This window comes from Lichenostomus cassidix, chromosome 1Aa (genome assembly GCF_008360975.1).
Source record: "Lichenostomus cassidix isolate B80296 chromosome 1Aa, HeHo_3.0, whole genome shotgun sequence".
NCBI lineage: Eukaryota > Metazoa > Chordata > Aves > Passeriformes > Meliphagidae > Lichenostomus > Lichenostomus cassidix.
This window is the reverse complement of record NC_139480.1, coordinates 48,182,432-48,203,227: the sequence shown is the minus strand read 5'-3', so window position 1 is coordinate 48,203,227 and position 20,796 is coordinate 48,182,432. Positions and strand designations below refer to the sequence as shown.

The window sequence follows — 20,796 nt, the reverse complement described above, 5'->3', positions numbered from 1 at the left end:
TCTGGTTCCTGCTTCCAGCTGCCAGAATCTTGAAGCTTTCTCCATTGCTTGCCAGGAGAAACAGGTGTGGAGTTCACTTCCTTTGATTCCTGCTCTTGGAATCAATGGCTCCCTCTGCAGTCTTCTTAAGAGAAGCTGAAGTATGTCAGATCCTCTGCCACTCCACCTTTTCTCCTTCCCTTGCGAGCAACAGAACAGACCCGAGAGTTCTGTCTTACCTGCACCTTCCATTCTTTTTCTGCACAGTCATATGCTGTAAGTCAAGAGAGACTCAAGGCTTAGGAAGTGTCTTCCCTGAATGCTGCAGATCTGCTGAGGCTGCTGGATGCTCTGGATGGCTGAAACTTAGTGAGGACTGGGGGCTCCAGTTTTTTTAAAAAAGACTCAGAGACTGCTGAGCAGGATAGGGTGATGACAGAGTGAAGGGAAACTGAGAGACTTGTGGGGAAGAAATGTGCATAGGAATTGTATAAGAGCTGTGGGTGTAGGAGAAAAAGAAGAGTATTTTCAGCTAACTGTGGCTCTTATGTGCTGTTCCTCTCTCCAGTTCATCCTCAGATGTGATAAATAAAGTGACTTTTACTTTTTAAGTGTTGCAGAAAGATGGAAATGCATGTTACTTTATAAGCTTATTCTAGAGGTTTTAGACCATTAAATAAGCTGTGTAGCACTTTCTACAAAAATTTTACAACCTGCAGATTTCCAAGTGAACCATACAGATCACTGATCATGAAATTGGTTAACATATGCAGGCAAACAAAAGAAAATTAGAATCAAGGTTCAGCAAAAAGAGGAATGCAGAAATTGCTGCACTGGATCAGGTCTGTTGAATGATCTTTATATATAAACTTCCCCTTTCACTTTGTGAAAGTAATGTCATTGCCAGAAACAGAAAAGCTTATACTGCCATTGTTTCTAATCCTCCAATAGACAGATAAATCTTTGTACCTATAGGTATATAAACCATAAAACCAAAAAGACTTGTGAAATTCAGTGTTGCAATTTGTTTGTTCGGCAACTCACTTTTTGTCTGCTTAATAGTATGTTTTCCCTGTGAATCCTCTTACAGGTGTTATTTTTGAGAGTGACTTGGGTATAATTTATATTGCAATAGCAAAGGGGATGTTGGTTACAATAATGTCAAACTGCTTTTTTTTGTGTGTGTATGCCTCAGTGCTGTATTGTCTTTCATTGAGGGAGATTTGCAGGCCAAATGTTGGATTTTATTTATGTGAAATCTCCCCTCTGTCTACACCTTTCTTTATTCTGAGCTCTCATGTTTTTGGAGTGTTGTGGAGGGGTTTTGAGTCTTCATTGTCACATCATAGACAATATTCTAAAAGAGGACACACTATAGATCTGCTGTAGTCTTTTCAGTATTTTTTTCTTAAGCATAGCTTAGTTTTTCTTGGTGGCTGTTTTATTTTGGGGTTTTTTTGATGATGCAACTTTCTAAGATATTTTTCTTAGACTTTTCTAGACCGAAGTGCAACCTTGCTGGTCTGGGAATTTAGTAGGGTTTTTTTTTAAAATGTATGTTATCTGTCAAGATTAAACTGAATCTGTTCTTGTGTTCATAGGATTGCTGGGAAATTCAGGTTTGAAGGGACCTTGCAAGGTCTCTAATCTTGACCGTCTGCTCAAAGCAGGGTCACCTATGAGGTCAGACCAGGTTGTGAGGGATTTTACCCAGTCTGGCCATAAAAAACTTGAAGCAGGGGGACAACAAAACTACTCCAGGCTACCCATTCCAGTCCTTGACTGTCCTCATGGTGCAAATAAGTTATCTTGTATCTGTTGTGGATTTCTCTTGTTTCAACATGCTCCCATTGCTTCTTGTCCTGTCCCAGTGTAGCCCTGTGTTGAGCCTGACTGCTCACTGACCTCCTTACAGATACAGACAGGCTGCTGCTGAGGTCTCCCCAAAGCCATCTTTTCTGCAGGCTGAATCAGCCCAGCTCCCTCTGCCTTTACTCACAAGACAAGTGCTCTGGCTCCTTCAGCATCTTGGTGGCTACTGTGGCCATGTTGTGGGTGTATTTCTTGTGTTGTGGGAGCCCAAAACGAGGTACATTAGACCATGTCTGGGGTAATAAGCACTGAGCAGAGGTAGCAATCAGTTCCCTCATCTACTGGCCAGGCTCTTGTTAATAAAGCCTGGGATGCTGGTGACCTTTCCTGACAAGGCACACTGCTGGCTCGAGATCAGCTTGCTTCATGCCAAGACCTTTTCCACAGAACTGCTCCCCAGCCAGCCATCAGCCTGTATTGTTGCCAGGGCCTCTCAGGTGCAAGTGGTTTGTGTTTGTCCTGTCTGAATTCACACAAATCCTGCAGGGACCATTCCTCCAGCCTGTCTGGGTCTGTCTGAGTGGCAACCCTGTCTTTAGACTTGTTGGTGGATCCTCTTCACCTGAGTTAAAGTTTGTCTTAAAATTCTGACCAGACTATACCTCACTGGCCCTGCAAGTTGTTGGTAAAGATATTTAATGGACTTGTCCTAGGGCAGATTCCTGCAGCACCCCACCTGATACCATTCTCCAGGTAGCATCCAACACTGTAACCATGATCCTCCAAGCTTTACCAGCCAAATGTTCTCTACAAGACTAGGTGTTTATCCATTCTAAAAAGAGATTTTTCTCTAGTTCATTAATAGTCAATTCCTTGACCTTCCTATGACCTTTTTTTAGTGTCTTAATGCATTTTATTATTGACTTTATTATTGCCCTTGGAATCTTCTACCAATTAATCTTTATTTTGTGTATTAAATAGTTTCCATGTTCCTAAGTGCTTCCTCACTCAGTGATTAATCATTTTGGTGAACTTCTTGTGAGGGTCTGTGCCATTGTACTGTATGTTCTACAATCTTTTATAATGTGGATTTTAGTAATTTCAGATACTTCTGCCTACTGTCTGAAGTAGAGCAAACTGATTAACATTTCTTAAAGCAGATGGGGTTTTCTAGTTGCTTTAAAAGAGACTGTGCCTGGACCTACAGTCTTGTTCTTAGCTCAGGTGCTTTGTTATTTGTCATAATTTGCCCAATTCTCTTTGAAATGAAACTTTGATAGATAAGCAGGCTGGAACAGGGATGTCACTTGTGTTCTTCATATAAAATTCATAATAAAGCAACAGTTTTATCAGCAGTACTTCAGTGATTGCCTTGTTCTGGTGGTGGTCTATAAGATGTTCCAGTTCTCATTCAGATTTCTTGATTATTATCTAATAATTAATTTCCCTTTCCCAAGTTTTTATTGGTTTTAAAATCATTGCCTTTTACACTTCCTTTTTTTAAAAAAAAAGATACCTCCTTTTCCACAGCTTCATTACATTTCCTTTTCTACAGCTTCATTACATTGAATTTCTGTTTTATTTGGGAATCTTGTTAGTTTAGCACTATATCTGCTGTGTGTAGTGCTTCTTTACTCCCAAAGGCTTCATTTCATCTTCCCAGCACTGGCCACAAACTGTTCCCTTGCTTACCATTCATGTGAATTGTACTTGTCTCATGGCAGTAACAGGCTAAAGCACCTCCTGTGTAAGACTAATTCTTAAACATTTACTGTCACTCACAGAACCATGCTGTTTTGCAATGTGGCCACAAATCTGTAGCTGTTTCACCCATTGACACGCTTGGTGTTTTAGCATTTTCAACAACAGAATTAGTGGAATGGGTATCTTTCTCTTCAGCTAGACAGGTGTGAGTCCAGCTGTTAGAACTCTAGTGAATCATTTATGGACTGAAGTACAAACAGATTTCAGTGTGTCTGATATGGTGGGAATACATGAATAAAAGTCCAAGTTATTAAATAACTGTAATTTGAAATTTTCTTGTTTTCAAACACTGCTTTTACACTGGAATACTGTTTGGACTGTGAGCCACATGAGTGCATGTTTACAAATGTGAAATTACATGTTTGATTGACTGTCTGTCTTATGGATGTCATTAGCACCTTACAGTTCACCACTTTGTCGGTTCATTCATGGTTTTGCTTAGGGCTGTGCCTGTGCAGTCAAATAACTTAATTTCTCATATCCTTGTTAGATGTCAATATTCAGATTTTGGGGTTTTGTAAGAATTTTTGACCTGACAACAGTATCAGTGTACAAAGGAGTAAACTTGCCTCTTCGGGGGAGGGTAGAGGTACGAGAGGAATTGGCTGATGGATTTTGGTTTGGTTTGGGGTTTTTTTTTGCCCCTTTAAAGACTGACTTAGCTGTGTTGTCTTAACTGACTGAATAGTGCTTCTCTCCTCCTTCCAGTTGAATGTAGTGGACCATGGATTTGTGTGTGATTATGATTCAGTGCTTTGTTGTATGGCTTATTGAATATTGCAGTGGGACCTGTTTGCTGGCTTCACATGAAGCAGAGCATTGCAAACTGCATATCTGGATGTTTATATAAAATACTAATTGCATGTGTTGAATATTTATATAAAGAGAAGAATATTTTACTACCTGTGCAACCTCGGCCTGAATTAAGTGATTAAATGAAGAGCAGATAATTAACAAATGAGCAAGTATAATGTAATTCTTCTTTCTCTCAAAAAAATTACTGAAAATGTATGCTAAAACTGATATTTTAAAAGCTAACAATTAAACATAAAACTTCCTTACTGCCCTTGGAATCTTCTAACAAGAGAGCCAAAGGAAATGCCTACCTTATGTTGTCATTGGAACAGCATCTATTTGAGGTTTCCTTAGGCCTCTTTTTTACCCTGCTAACTAAGTTCTGTGTGTGGTGAAAGTCTTTTTTCAAAGAAAAGTTATTTTTCACAAGAACTACGCTGCTTTTAAAGCAGTTTCTTTCTGTGCTTAATAAGTTTCGTCTAAAATTTTTTTTTTTTCCCGAGGCGTTGATAAACCTTTTTTTAATTCCTGCTTCATATGTAAGAAGTGATAGAAATAATACTTAGAGTGACAAGGGAAGGCCTTAACAGAGCAGAACTTAGAACCTTTGTACCTTGACTGATAGTATTTTGCTGTAGCCATTAAACCGTGCTTTTTCCCTTGCAAGATTTTCTGAAATTTGTGCTAAGAAATGATACCATAGCAATGGGGTTGGAGATGTACCTATGTTGCTAAGAAACTACATGATCTGTTCTGGACCAGCCACTGCAATAAAGTGGCTGCTTTGAGTTGTTGCATATGAGAAGAGCCACTTTAGGTGATGTGCGTTTTGCTGCACCGATTTCTGACCTGCAATGCTTGCCTTTGCAGATGGAACATGAGGATTTTGTAATGGAGGGGCATGGCAAGACTCCACCTCCTGGTGAAGAAAACAAACAGTGAGTCACGCTTTATTTTAAAAGGGCCTTACCATAGTAAATGGTGTGAAGCACTCTCGTTTAAATGTGCTGGGAGCTTTGGTTGGTTGCTTGGTGCTCACCCTTTTGGTTCCTTAAATATCCATATACATGACAGTGGATGGTGGCTAAAAAAAAAAAAAACCTAGGCAGGATGTTGATTTACCTTAAATGTAAAATCATAGAAATATGCATTGCAATTTCAAAACATTAATCAGAAATTGTTGTAAAAGGGATAATCATTCTGGAAGCTTGGCACTGACGTAGTGAGTTTGTACATGAAGTTTTTATACAGCTGCTCTTCACTGAAATAATGGGAAATAATGGGAAATATGAAAGAACCAGGGCCTTCCTTTGGTGTGCATATGGGAGATTAGTCCTCTTTGAAATAGCAGCATTATTTCTTTAGAATGCATTTTAGTAAAGGATCAAAAATTATAAACAAAATGCTCTTTTGAGGATGAACAATATATGATGCTGGTACTCAGTGCTTTAGGCAAAGCAGCTTCATCAGGGAAGAAAATAACAGATTTCCAATAGGAAAAGGCTTTTTCCTAGGATTTCAAACTGAAATCCAGTACTGGTTGGATTTTTTCCCTGGGTTTTTGTTCAGCTAGGAAGAACAGAGCCTTGTCCTGGAGGTGCTTCAGTGATGTTTGTATTCCATATTATTTTCATTAGTTAATGCAATGGTAATTCAATTTTGATATAATAATTCTTTTTTTTCTTTTCCTGCCATTTGGAGCAAGCAAGCGGGTGGTCTTTGGAAAATATAGATCACAGAACTCTTTTTTCCCCTAATCCTAGTTGGATATCTCCTCTTGAGAAGTTCCTGTTGATCTGCAACTACACGTTTTACAGAAAGGCTGGGATGTGACTTGGGGTGAAGGTCTACTTTGCCTCCTAGATAAGGTGGCAACTGTAAGTCCACTGCATCTGTGACAGTGAGAAACCATTTCTGAGGTAGGCAAGTTGAGGTCAGCGAAGTTCTAGTGCTGAACATGCACATTCTTTCCATCATGGCCATGAGCCAAGCTTCTCAAAGTAATTGTTGTTATTTCTATCTATTCAGACTGGGCAGTGGTACCAAGAGATACAAAGGTTGTTGAAGTAGAAACTTTCAGAAAGTTCCAGAAGAAAACTCAGTGCAGAAATAAAAAGTAGGAGTTAGATTTCTGCTCTCCTGAATTGTTCCTTTATATATCTAGTAGTTTAATGAAATACATTATTGCAGTGAGTAATATGAGGGATGGTGTGTCGGATTTGTCATAGCCTTGTGTTTATGTGTCTTATTTCAGGTGCAAGTGGAAACTAGAATTACTTTATAGTTGATCTGATTTTTAATTAGAGCTTTTCAAGTGGCTTACAACACTATTTCTCTCCTCGAGAACTTTGGTTATTAGAGCATATGAGATTCGTGATAGGCAGTATTTTTATTTTTTATCTAATACATATATGTTCTGGTGGCATCTGAAACCTTGTCATACAGATCCTGCTATAGGAGTATCATTCTTAATAATACTTTCATTGAAGTCTAAAGGTGCAATTTTAGTAATGCAACAAAGAGTTGAAGGTAGTTGTTTTGTGCAACTTATAGCATAATGCCAGCAAAATTCAATTGTGGGTATTGCTCTGAAATTGAAATCAATCATTGAATCTTTTTCTACCCACAGTATCAAATTTTCAGCTAACAAAATTGTCTGCCTTGACAGAGTTTACCTCTTGTCATAAGAGAAGGAAAAAACTAAAATTACCTCCCTGTATTATTACTTGCAATGGGGATTAGCTGGACATCAACATCCTGGTCTGGGTCTTGTGAAGGACCACAGAGAGGAGCTCTGGAGCATCTGACAGAGGAGAAGCAGAGAAAGCTGTGACCATTTAGCCTTGAGATGAGAAAATCTGGGGGAGGATGTTATCCATGTGTAGAGATACCTGATGAGAGGACTAAGGAAGACTGAGCCAAATTCTTCACAGTTGTGCCTAGTGGAGAGGCAAGAAACTGAAATACAGGAAACTCCACTCAAACACAAGGAAAAAAATTCATTTTTTACTATTAAACTGGTCAGACCTTTGGAAGAGGTTACCCAGAAAAGCTGTGCCTTCATAGGTCTTCAAGACACTCAAAACTCAGCAGGTCACAACCCCCAAACCTGCTTCAGCCTGCTGTAGGTAACCATGCTTTGAGCAAAGGGATGGGATTGATGATCTCAGAGATCCCTTCCATCTGCAGTGGTTCTGTGATTTGGTGTTCCTCTGTCTACTGTTGTCCTCCTAGGTGGTTTGAAATAAAATTGGAGCTTGTTAGCAAAAGGTAGATTCTAAGTTTGAATGTAGAGTCAGATGCTCTCTACAGAAATAGCTGCACTACTGAAGCTGTTTCCTTCCCTTTCCAGCTGTCTTTAGACTTCATAGAATTTACTGCTTCTACAGCTATGCAGATGGAATGGTTTTTCTTTGGCTGCTACTAATTTGCTATTCAGGAAAGTTGGCCACTGTAATTTAATTGCCTTTCATTAGGCAGCCTAACCTGGGTAAGTCTGAGCCGAGATGGTTAAGGAAGTGTTCAGAAGATATGGTTTCAGCAAGGGAACTAACTTGCACCAGAGTGCCAGAGCAGTCTGCCAGTGTTAACCTCCTAGGAAAGCCCTCCAAATTTCTTAATATTTATCTCCATTTCAGTGGACTCAAAGCTTTAGTGGACAGTGAAGAACAGAAATAAAAAGGTATTTCTGAGAGACTTTCAATGGGTGCAGTAGTTCTTACCTAGCCCCAGTTTCATGTGAAATTTCCTTTGCTAAGGTGAAGCTTCATAATGGAATACAAGGAGCCAGCATTCATGGATGATTTGTGGCACTTTATGGAATAGATTATTCCCCCAGTTTGACTAGGGGATAAATACTTTACATTTTAAGATCGCTTTCCAGTATTAAACAAACACACACAAAAAACCAAAAGAAACCCAACAACAACAAACAATCCTGCTGCAATGTTGTGAGCCTTTCTTTTGCCTTACTGAATAGTTCTCTGAGACAGACTTACCATAGTAAAGTTACAGCATTTTAAGATTTTTATTTGAACTGTAGGTGATACTTGAGAACTGCTGTCTGCTATTACCTGTCACCTTTATAGGGAGGAATTACCTAGTTAGACTGTATACAAGGTCTTCAGAAATCTTCAACTGATCATCTACAATATGGATATAATTTATTTCAATTTAGGCTAATTACAAAGAAGTTACCCATTCAAAATCCTTAGTACAAGTGAGATATGGAATAGGCACAGTCATGTCAAGTCCTATGAAAGATTTGCAGCTTATGTTCAGTGCATGTGTCACAAAGCTGTCATGGCTGTGCAGCAGTGAAGTGATTTCTGCTAAAAACTGCACTTCAGAAGAGAACCTTTTTGGACTACTGGAGCTGATAACGGCTATCTCAGACCATTCTCCTACTCTGGCTGAGGGCCAGTGGATTCCTTGATAAATTGTTACTTCTCAGTTTTTTACCTACTCTGTAACCTTCTCCTTTCTTACCTCTCTAAGAGAAAAGGGATGGGATATAACTGTGTGTTACATTTGGGCAGATTATTTTGTTATGTGGCTAATATGTTTGGTGAAAAACCAGTTTCCTTCCTTCTCTCCCAAAGGAAAGCTTTGGAGAAAAATCTGTGTCATTATGCCTAATTACAGGTGAACATTTTGTTAGAGTTGTTCTCTCATATTTTCATCCATTATGAAAAGGTTGACCTGAACTGTCATGCTGAAGGCATAAATATTATCTACCCCCACAAAATACTTATCTTTTACATGGCAGCAGCTTATTGTGCCCTTACCAGTTGTAATAGGGCTTTTACTTTGTTACTACTGGAGCAAAGATTGAGGCAAATGTGATCCAGAAACATCTTTCCAAAGCACTCGACCTTCTGTTGATGAGCACAGAGCAGGGACAGGGGCAGCAAAAAGAATTCTGCTGAAGTCCTTAAACTGAGGTTCTGCTCCTAGCTCTAGCAGTATTAATTAGCAGCTCCACCTGTGCTAATTACCCCCTGCTGTCACAGCCAGAAATGTGTGCACCCTAGTCTATGAGTGAAGGGGATTGGGTAGTGAAAAAGTACTCCTTTTTATAAGTTGAATGTAAATGTTTTACTCTTCCTAACTGGCACATGGAGAAGTCTGTTTGACAGTAGCTATTCAGACAAAAAGTGAGCCAAGTTCATGCTCACATTTAGTAGCAAGGTAAGCCAAGCTGCAACTGCTGTTTGAAGTAACTCAGCTGGCTATTCCCCACCTGCTGTTTTGTAGTAATGGGAGAGGAAAATCTTCAACCATCTTGACAGTTTGTGCATCTGGATATGATTCATATTGTAAGAAAGATATCAAAACAGGATCATTCCCGTAATTTAGAAAGTGTCATTGGTTAGACCTACTGAATGGGCTTTTCCCTGGCTTAGTAGTTCAATGTACAGATTCTGAGGCAAGTGTTTTTAATGAGACCCTCCAAAATTGCAGTAATGCCAGGATGAGATTGGAACCAATGAGCATCACAAGATTGTTTACGCACTGGTAACAGTGTTTTATTTTTCTTTGGCATTTCAGCAGGAATGTTCAATGTATTCCTGGACTTGGGTGACACTACAGTTAAAAGAAAGTAGTAGCTAAATTGGCCTCACCTGGAAACAGCAATTTATAGACTCTGAAAGTCATCCTTGTTTAATTACTTGCTCAAAGTGGGGCCAGATTTGAAGGTTAGCTTTAACTTCTAAGTTGTATCAGGCTTCTCAGGTTTATTATAGAACTTTTCTGGACAGTCTGTTGCAATATTAATCACCCTCACAGTGAATAAAATTTCCTAATATTCAGTAAGAATTTATGTTCAGTGCCTTTCATCTTTAAATGTGTGCGTTGAATGTGGCCCAGTCTTCATTAAAACTTACTGCTATGTTAACTTATACAGCAGAATAACTCCTCCCTCCACCTAGCTTGTTTTGCTGTGTGAAAACTTAAGTGAAATCAAGAAGCCAGTTTGCAGCCAGTCTTTGTTTCAGCAGCCTGCTGATGTCAGGGGTACATGTAAACATCACTGCTATAATGGCATAAAAGAACTAGTCTTACTCATTCAGGGTGTTGCTGAAAATTATAAAAACGCTGCAGTTGTATATCCTGAAGTTGTGTGTTTTGGCTGGTGAGAATGATAGACATTGTTCTGAAGTACTGCAGTGTTCTTTTGAAGGGTTCAAATTCCATAAAGGTCCCTACTAGCCATAGCTTCTGTCCCTGTAGGATAAAACATTGTTCTTACCAAATTGAAAGTAAACAGTTAGCTAAATGTTTGTATAACAGGGGGTTTGTTTGATGTTTTAAGGACATTTGATATTACAGAAGGTATGGAGACTTGCCTTGAGTGCCATTACATTTTTTTAGTTTACTGGCAGTACTGACATAAGCAGGAGTTATGTTTTCAGAAGAACCATGTTGGGATTTTCGAAGTAGTTCTCCAAATCTTAATTCAGATTATCAACTCAGATTTGAGTACCTAAATTTGCACATCACCCTAAATTCTGTGAAACTCATGGCGAGTTATTTCTTGAATTACATTCAAGAATTACGTAAAGGCATAGCTGTTTTCATATGGCAGAATGTTCTCTTTGTGTGTAGAATAAGTAAGCCATTAGAGAAATGTCCCCAAATATTTAAATCCCAACAAGCCCAATATCCTGACAAACCATCCCAGAGAGAGAGATGTGGGATGTCTGTGGTAACCACACCAGACACTTCTGTCACAGGGTATTGCAGTTCTGTTCGTGTGTCAGACTGTGCTTCAGACCCTGATAACTCAGGCTTGCTCTGATACTGGCATATGAGTAGAAGAGTTCTAACATTCTGCTTTTATATCCTTAGAAATTTGATAGGATATTTAAGGGTGTGAGACCTAAAACAAAATGAGAACTGGTCCAGCTAAGGATTAAGGAATATTTTCATCACCTTCAGAGTGTACAAATGTTTTTATTCCATACAGTGGAGTGAGTGGCAGGACAAGTTTGCATTTGAAGGCAAGTCTACCTGTGTGTTTAAGGGGGCCCTGAGGCATAGTGAAAAGAATTGCCCTTTGTTGTGCAACTGAGTGGGTAGAAAGGGATGAGGCAGGAGTGAAATCTCTACCTCTGGAGGCAGCTGTGTTTTAGCCATGACTGGTAAGTCAATAATGTTGCAAAAGCTGACTTGTATCCTTACAATGCAATACTTCTGAGCAATATGCAGAATTTATATGCAAACACTTTAAAATGGCAAAAATTTCATCAATTGTCTTCCATACTTTACCAGTTCAGTGTTACACTTAAATATTTTGAATTTTTTGTACTTCAAATTGTAAGTGCTACCCACGGGAAAACTCTTGCCTGAGTATTCTAAGCAAAAATATTTTTAAATTAGGCATTCACCTCTGCAAGTTAGATTTGAAAATGTTTTCAGTTGTCATTTCATGGTATTTAAGACTCCCTGTTTCATGTCCTCAGTGATATTTTTTTTCCCCCCTTTCAAACCAGGAACAAATACAGGCTTTTCATGTACCTCAGCTAACCTACATCTTGGTGTACTGCTGTTTTGCAAGTATTTTCTCAACATGTGGGGAAAAACAGATGCCAAATGACCGTTAAGGGAAAAAAAAAAAAAGGGAGTCTGACAGAAAAAAGTCAACTTTGTAAGTGAAGTTCCCACATATTATCACAATGTGTTTAGTCTACACCACTGCTGAATATTGAGAGAGGAAAATATTTTGGACAGTGTACATTCTAAGTGTGAATGCTTTGGCACTTCTTTTCTTAGGGTTTTATAGTGCTCTCTTCCAGATGTCTTGTGGTAAGAACAGGCTAGTTTGTTTGGGCTCTCCCCATCCCCCAAGATCTGCATTTGTCCTGCGTAGGAAGTGCACAGAGCCTGCTTCTGAATTTGCAGTCTCATCTGATCAGGAGACTACTTCACACTTGTCTTTGCAAAACCAGAGAAAATATATTTTCCATTCCAGATTGCTTGCTTTATGATACTGCAAATTACCCAGAGTAGTGTCACATATTATCCTTGAGACCTTGATTTTTTTTTTCTAGTTATTCCAGTTTGTAGCAATTCCAATTGCTAGTGGAATGGAGGATATTCTGATTTACTGCTGTCTTACAGAGCTTACTGTACTTTGAAGGAGAGAGCATTTGCACACTGATCAAATTCCTAAAATCCCAGAGCCTCTGTATTCCAGACACCACCACCCACTCCTCCACCCACTCCTGTCCTCTAGTCCCTTTCCTTTTGTCCTGTCTCTGGACTCTCTATTGACATCTCAAGTTCATTGTCCAATCCGTTGGGCTTTTTAAAGTCTGTTTGATTAGTGGCTGTTCCTTTTCTCTCTCTCTCCCAAAGTTGCCAACTTCCTCAGGAGCTGCTTGGGATAACTGCCCTCCAATGTATCCATGTGCAGCGTGGATGGCTGAACATGGCTTTCTTTTCATCATTTCATTGCTATTTAGATAACATCTCTTGGATGACATCTGCCATGGGAGTGAGATAACAGACTTAAGGAACAGCAAGTAAAATCGTTTAAGGTGGTGGTAGGCCTGGCAATGCTGGTTGGATTTGATGCTCTTGAAGGTCTTTTCCAACCTAGTATGATTCTAAAAGGGCTGTTAATAATTTTGAGTCCTGTCTAAATTAGCATTTTGTCTATATTCTTAATGTAAAAATACAATTTAGACAAATTTCTGTGGTAACTAGGCCAAGTTAGTGTTGCTAATTTTGATTTGCTAAGAATTTAGTTTTTGGACTGCTAGCACAAGTCAGGGACATCATAAATGTGTATGAGTTACAATCCTAAAACTTTTTTCCCCCTTTTCCATCCAATTTAAAATGCTCACTGCTTTTTTCTCTGCTTCATTCTCTAAAAAAAAAAAAAAAAATCATCAATTCTTTGGTACTTTGTGTGTGTACACCCAGATGAATGGTTGAATATTCCTTCCGAGGAGATGAAGGAGGGAAAGGGGAAAAACCAGCTACTGTTTTTATGATAAATTAATGAGTTTGTGCTCTCTTTTTGTTTGTGTGAAGGAAATAAAATTTTTTAGGACTATGTGCTATGGCTTAGATATACCAGAGGTTAAAGTAGAGAAAGGTAAATGGTCTTGATTCTAAGATGCAGATCCTACTTAGACCCTTGATGAAATGATCATTATTGGTTAAAAAGGGGGAGGGAAGGAAATAAAGCTAGCTCTTTATTTCCATGCAGAAGATATTACTTACTTTGTATGACTGAAAATACTGTACTATGTGGTCAACATGGTATGAATTAAAAACTTGTTTGCAGAGGTATTTTGGAGTTCTTAAGCTGCACTGCTCCTCCAGCATGCTGTGATCTGGAGAAGTGATATGAATTCTTTTACTCCTACTTAAATAGGTTGGATTTGCTGAACTCTTTGCCCTTAGTTGAAGTTGCTCATATTTGGGAGTCACACTGTTTTTAGGTTACTGCCTGCATTTGAATATTTGTGACAGCTACAGCTTGTAGAATTTTCTGCCTGGATAGCCAGCTGTTCCTTTCCTGACATTTCAAACTGAAGGACTGAACCTGAAGGCAAATTACTCAGGGAAGATGTTCAAGTCACTTGGAAAGATCAGTTTACAAATTTTTGCAGCAATAAATAGTGTTTTTTTTTAGAAAAAATAGTCAAATTAGGGAAATCCTCTCTTACAGTAATCCACTGAATATGCATTCTTTTTGTATTCTGCTTTTACTTTGGGTTTTTTGTTTTGCTTTGGGCTGGCTTGCTTTTATTATTATTATTTAACTTAGCATATTATGGTTCCTTTAATGAGAACAAAGGAAAATGGGCTGGTGCCAGCTTCAACCAAGATGCCAGAAATTCCTTTTGCTCAAGAAGTTTCCGGCCCAGTGATTGAACTCCTCGTGCTAAAACTAAAGACAAGTTTAAAAAAGTTGCAGAGAGATACTGAGCTATCTCACCAAAAATAAATTTAAAAAACCCCAAAACCAAAGTGCAGCATAGCTTCCTTTTAGGGGTGTGTGGAGGGGGAGGGAGAATTGAACTAGAATGAGTCTTTCAGTCCAAAAATCTTCCTTGTCTTTTGGGAGATGTCCTGAAAGTATTTGTAAGAAATCTGCTTTGAGTAGAGTTTGCTGAATTTCAGCAGGAGCATGTCTAAAGGCACATTATAAAGAAGGGGTCCTACTGTAGTAAAGTGTTTGTAGACATGAAAGATAATTTTTTTCTTAAATATTCTAACCTGGTCAGATGAAAAAGCTTCCTGCTGTTTTAAGATGTTTAACGCTCCCAGGCTTAAACAGGGTGAAGGAAGGGTTTAATGAATGAAATTATTCTTCTGTTGCATTCTTCCTTTTGAAATTCACACTAACAGCTATGGTTGATGGAAACTCAGTTGAATCAGTCATGTAACTGGCATGGTAAATACATATTGTAAATAACAATTAGAAAGCAACACTTGCTGTATGTATGGGTGGCATAACATACTATACCATTTCCCTGAACGTTTGTTTATTTGAAAGATGTGTGGAAGTGTTTGAGGCCAGGTTGGATGGGGCTTTGAGCAACCTGCTCTAGTGGAAGGTGCCCCTGCCCACAGCAGAGGGCTTGGAAATAGGTGATCTTTAAATGGACCTTCCAAACAAACCCATTCTATGATTTCCTTTTCACTGTCATTCATGGAATTGCATAAAACAGATAACCTGCTCCCATTTCATTGATATTTTGGCAGTTTATAGGATTTAAGGAACTGAAGAGGAAGACCTGTTAAGATAGGATTATAACCTTCAAAATCAAGATGTTTCTGGGATGATAACAAGGAGCAGGTTAAAATAATTCTAAGAATACTAATTTACACAAGTTTCATTGCACATTATGTTACTGGAAAGTGCTTACTTAATGTCCAAGGATATGGCTATAAAGACTCAATCAACATTTTAGATGTGGACTTCACTGATGGGAGATGATGTTTGGGTCGATGCTTTCAGTTCCCAGAGTGGTTAAGTCTCATGCAATGATTTTTCATGTCTGTATCTTTCCTGAATAAGTTATAGTCTCTTGTCCAGTTATGGTCCAATGAGGCAGAGAAGTGAAACTATAATAAAATTACTGATATATTAAACTTCAGTAGCTTCCTGGAGAAGAGACCAAAGTTAATTTCCCCACTAACAGAAGAGTTTCAGGACAAGACAAATAATTATCCGTTCTGGTTGTGTCTTTTAACAGTTGATCATGTGTATTGGGATTAGCTGCAGTGTATGCTAGTTTTTGCCCGGGCACTGAAAGAGGTGAAAAAAAAGTTATGGGAAGAGATCTGCATAGGGCTCAATATACTGTTAGAACCTTGGCATCAAAGGAGAACTGGCTGTGCAGGAAGCCAGGATTAGTGTGGAAAGTAGAGGTTCAGTGATGTGTGACAGAGATTCGCAGGAAATGAGCTTTCAGTTCTGTTGTTCACCCAACAACTTTGTTAAAAGCTTTCTCTTTCTACAGTCTGGAAAGGGCATTTGGGGAATTGAAGAAATGGAGGCATAGTGGTAGATTATTTTTAGGCTGAACAGCAAGGGAAAGTATTGCGGCAGATTGAGGAAAAATTAGGTGGAAAAATGAGTGTTTGCAAAGTTTGGTGAATAAAGTTTTCCTTCTGACTCATTATCTTTTCCTGAGCACTTCATTAATGTATAGGGTTGGAACTTGGCTTGGGCTTGAAGTCGTGTCGTTCTTAAACTGAAGTTTTCAGGCCTTGTATTCTTTCTTTTGTCCCTGGCAAAATATGAATGAGGTCTGAGCTTTAGTAGGGCTCCAAAGCAGTGTTGCAATATAAGTTTTGAATAATAATTCCTAAAATGTGTTGATAGGTGCCTTTGTGTAAGGGATGCAAAAGTTGCTGTAACCTTTTCAGAAACCGAGCAAGCTTTGCCTTTGTTGGATGCTTTTTATCACAGTATTTTTCTCTGAAGACACAATTTACATGATACTTTTGGTTACTATCCTTAAAACCTCTGTCAGCTCTGTTTCCACAGTTCTGCAGCTTAAAATGTCTTGCTGTTTACCAAGTGTGAAAGGGGAGGACCCCCAAAACAAAACCCCAGTTTTCCTTAGGAGTGAATGTTTTGCCTTGAAAAATATTTGAACGCTTGAAAGTTTTTCTCTCCTCCAGGAGAGGTCATCACTCTTGTTCAATGGCTTAGGTGAAATTGCTGTGAAGACTTGAAAAATGTGTTGGTGCAGCCAGAATTAGCTATCATCTTCAATTTTCAGAGGTGTTGGGCTTCAGCATCTCTGTCTATTCAGAGAAAATAATTTAAAAGTGATCTGAACTATTCGTTATCCAGGACTGAGACTGTTTTTAATTGTTCACTCAAAATAAACAATATGGCAACTTTTAGCCCACACAAGGAATAGTTAAAACTTTAAATTCTGTTCTTTAAGGGGTTCTCTGCTTGCTCTTTATTATTAGAAGTTGTGCAACTACAAAACATAGTCCTTGCATACACGTCCCTGCCCTGAGTTACACTTCCAGCCTGATCTCAGGAAAGACAGGCAGTTTTCTGATCCCTCTTAACTTGAAGGGGTGAGCTTGGTGGGATTGTAATCCAGGTCAATTGGACTGCTGGTGACTGGTTGGGGAACTGGTGAGTAATCTGCCTCCAATTATCTTGCATCTGTTACTGCACCCCACTTCTGGGAGATCTGGGGAAATCTAGCTGATGAGCTGTGATACGCAGGCTTCAGTTCACTTTGGCAATAAAATCTGCCTTTTTTCCTTGAATGCTTCAGGAAGCAAACTCTTCACCAGCAGGAGAAAGGACAATTGGTGAGGTTTCTCACGCTATGAGAAACTTGTTAATATTTGAGATTTCTGCTGGGGAGTTGTGTTAGCAGGACATTAATTGACTTTTTCACTTTCATAGTGTCAGCTATGAAAAACTTTCTTGGGGAAAAAATTAATCTTCAGTTTATTGCTTTGGGTGTATAGGAAGTGCAGAAAGCCCAGTGGGTGGGGTCCAGTGTTGGGGTGAGGAGGGTGCAGTGTTCAAAGTAAGATATGACATCAGGCTGTAGGACTTTGTGACCAAACAAAATGCCAGCTCATGAAAGAGGGAGTTCTGCATATAGACTGGATGAACTGAAGTCTTTTTAAAACTGAGTAAAGATCTGCAGGTTGAACAGACCCAGGTGTCCTTTTTGAGATGACAGCTGGAGGGTGTGGATACCTCAGTTCCAGTGGACACTGCAGAATGCCTGTGTAGATAGTATTGAAGCCTAATTGCTTGATTCTTATGGATAGGTCATCAAAAAGGACGAGTTGTTACTAGAACCACAATACAGCTTGATACAAATTAGAAACCCTATTCCTTTCCTGTCTCAGTTGTGATATGAGCTCAGGGAATCCACAGTTGTAAGCATCTCTCTTAACGTGCCTGTATATGTCTGCTCATGCTGGATACTGTCCTCATAGGAGCACTGTGAAGCTTCATTAAGGATTTTAAAGTGCTTTATGATCCTCAGGTGGAAGGAGCTTAGAAATGAAGTGTTTATAATCCGATAAGTTAGTAGCACATAACAGGGATATAACCTATTAACACTGGCTATTAACAGCCTGTTGGCCTCAGAGTACTTAATGGTTTTGTTTTTGAAATGCAATTGCCCTCTGAAAAGGGGTGTGCAGATTTTGTATATGCTATGTATTTTTATGCTCCACTCCTTTGTTTTCCGTTTGTTTACAAACAAACAAAACTCAGCAAACCTCCCAAATCAAAACAAAAAGCCAAAAACTTTTTGTCAGCCATCTTAATCAATATGCCAACAAGAATAGGTAAAAAATGTTAGCTTAGTTGAAAAAGTTCACTTAAAGCTACAGTTATTTAAGAATTGCCCATACCGGCCTCTCTAAATATTTTTGATTCACTGATTATTTGCTTATTTTCTGATTAAAAAGCTTTGTCAATAGAAAATTGCTAAGGTGAAATTTTATAGCCGTGATTTACACTTGGATACACAGTAACTCAAGTGAGTGCTTGTTTGTGAAAGTCATCTCAGTATTATCAACTCCTTGAAGTAAAAGCTTCCAGGACTTCAGAATGGAGAGTTGGCAAGCCCTAGTCAAGTTAAGAGGATTTCTAAGTCTCAGTAAAACAATCTGGCTTTTGGGAGGGAATAAAATTGTCTGTAGCTTAGTGCATACTGCCATATACTCAGTGTGAACATGTATAGAACATGTAGCTGCAGTACTTAATGGGTTTTTTCAGAAGGGGGATAGCTGTTTCATAGATACGCCTATATATTTGCCTTTATGAAACTGTGTGAATAGGAGGCCTAGCAGTTGGTTTGGATTTTGTCATTAGGGATTTAGAGCAATTGTGGTGTTCTCTTTGGGTCTTGCCACAAATAAGATGTTCCCTGAGTTTTCACCACATTTCCTAAATTGCTGTGTTTGGATTAGCCCAGCCACAAAGCACTCCAATCTGCTGCATCCAGCAGGGCAATTCTCTGCTCTGGTTTAGGCAGAGCAACCTGAGCAGTTACATCCAGCTGCTTCTATTTCATTAAGTACCCATAAATGCAACTCACATTAGCTATTGCCAGAGTTTCTTGAGCTTGCAGACATGGATGGTTACAGTGCAGGCTGTAGCCCTGTTGAAGAAATTCCCTCCGTAGCAAAATCCCCATTTGAGTTTTTGTACTTTTCCATGAGGGTGGGAGCAAAATGTGTCAGAACCAGAGCCATGCTTAGCCTTCATGGCCTCCTGATGAGGCCAGTGGTTTATGTTCTACGATAATACATACTAATGATTTTTATTCTCATTCATAAGATGTGCATTTTTTGCCCCCCCCAAATTAATTCCTTTGGAGTGTTCTCCCATGCATCTTCAAGGTAGTTTCATTCCATGATGCTGTCATTTAGGTGTAGATTGCTTAAAGAATTCCTGTCAAAGGTATTGGCAAAAGCACCATGCTTGTGACAGAGTTCAAGAAGCGTTTGGATAATGCTCTCAGGCACATGGTGTGACTCTTGGAGTGGCTTGTGCAGGGCCAGGAGTTGGGCTTTGATGATCCATGTGGGTCCCTTCCAACTCAGAGTATTCTGTGGTTCTGTAATTATTGGCAACAGCAGGTTTTCATATAAATTTGTGAAGGCACAACTTAGCAGGGTTTGATGGCAAGTTCCTTCTGTTGCTTACTACATGCATGAAGCATACAAAGGAAAATCAGATCATAATCAATTTGAAGAGATTTGTGCAGAGACTGGGAAAAAGATAAGAGTGCAACAGGTAAGGGTGGCCCTCCTGTTGAATCACAGGTTTCAGAGTGGACTCTCTTGCCAAACAGTCTTGCACTTGGTCAGTGGTTTTATGTCTGAAGGAGCGAGCTGTCTGTTCCCTCCCCAGGCATGGTTCCATCACAGTGAGCTCCAGCATTTCCTACCTGTGCTGAGCTGACTCAGGAGCAAGTCTCCTCCCGGCAGGATCATGCTGGCGTCACCAGATCCTTTTGCTGAACCGTGTTCTTTACTGTTTCTGCACATTCAGGGGAACATCTGCAAACATCCTGCAGTTTTGGGGGTTTTTCTGTTACAAGATGCTGGGATTTTGTTTCCACTGTCAAAGCGGTTATCTATGGAAACTGTGGGAAGAGGCTGTGGAGCCTGAGGTGCTGCCTGAGCCTTGAAGCAGGCAAGGCAGCAGGAGAGCCCGAGCTCGCTGCGCTGTCCTGCGGCTGCTCTCCTCTCCCTACCTGCATCGCGGGTTATGTGTGCGGGCAGCCTGCTCACAGCCCGGATTAACTTGGCTCTGAGCGTGAACCTCTTGTCCTCGAGTCACGATGGCGTTGTGCTTAACCCGGGGTTCCTTTCCAAGGGAAGTTCTCCAAGGGGTTCCTTCCCGGTGCTGGAGGGACTTCCCATCCACCATCCGCCGCCAGTCGGGGCAGGCCGTCCCGGCGCGGGCAGCGCGCTGTCCCTTTAAGCGCGGGGAGTGGGCGTGTCGCGGTGTGTGAGTGACAGCGCGCGCGGGGTCACGTGAGGCGGCCGTATTTGAAGGTCACCAAAGCGCTGCTTCCTTTAGAGAGAGCAAGAGGGAGCGAGCGGGAGGGAGGGAGCGAGAGAGGAGCGAGCAGGGAGCGCAGCCAAAATGGCCGACCGAGGCTCCGCCGGGTTCTGAACGCTGGGAGTACAGAGAAACAGACAGAGCAAAAAAAGAAAAAAAAAATCTACTACAAAAAAGGGAAAAAAAAAAACCTGAACGAAAAAAAGCAAAAAAACACGGAATCATTTTTTGGATTTTTTTTTTTTGTTCCATTTCCATTTCTACCTTGTATGCCTCAACTCGCTGGATTTAAGCACTGCTGCACTTTATGAGGTTAGTGGTTCGTTTATGTTGTATTGTTTTTACCTCTCGGTAGGTTTTTTTTGAAGAGCTGGAGCTGCCCGTTTCCAGCCGTGGTTTTGCAG

General features: G+C 39.9%; 1 protein-coding gene across 13 annotated transcripts in view; it reads left to right on the top strand.

Annotated features, from left to right (window-relative positions):
* Positions 1-20,796, top strand: part of TNRC6B (trinucleotide repeat containing adaptor 6B) — a 132,538-nt gene that overhangs the window by 30,321 nt on the left and 81,421 nt on the right. For 4 of the 13 annotated variants that reach the window (XM_085048695.1, XM_085048694.1, XM_085048703.1 and 1 more), the window contains one exon: positions 5,221-5,288. The exons of 8 other annotated variants lie outside the window; for them this stretch is intronic. In XM_085048695.1, coding sequence (XP_084904821.1) covers positions 5,221-5,288 — 68 coding nt within the window. Of the gene's footprint in view, positions 1-5,220; positions 5,289-20,393; positions 20,705-20,796 lie in introns of those variants that run through there. One more of the 13 variants, XM_085048701.1, reaches the window with a different exon arrangement.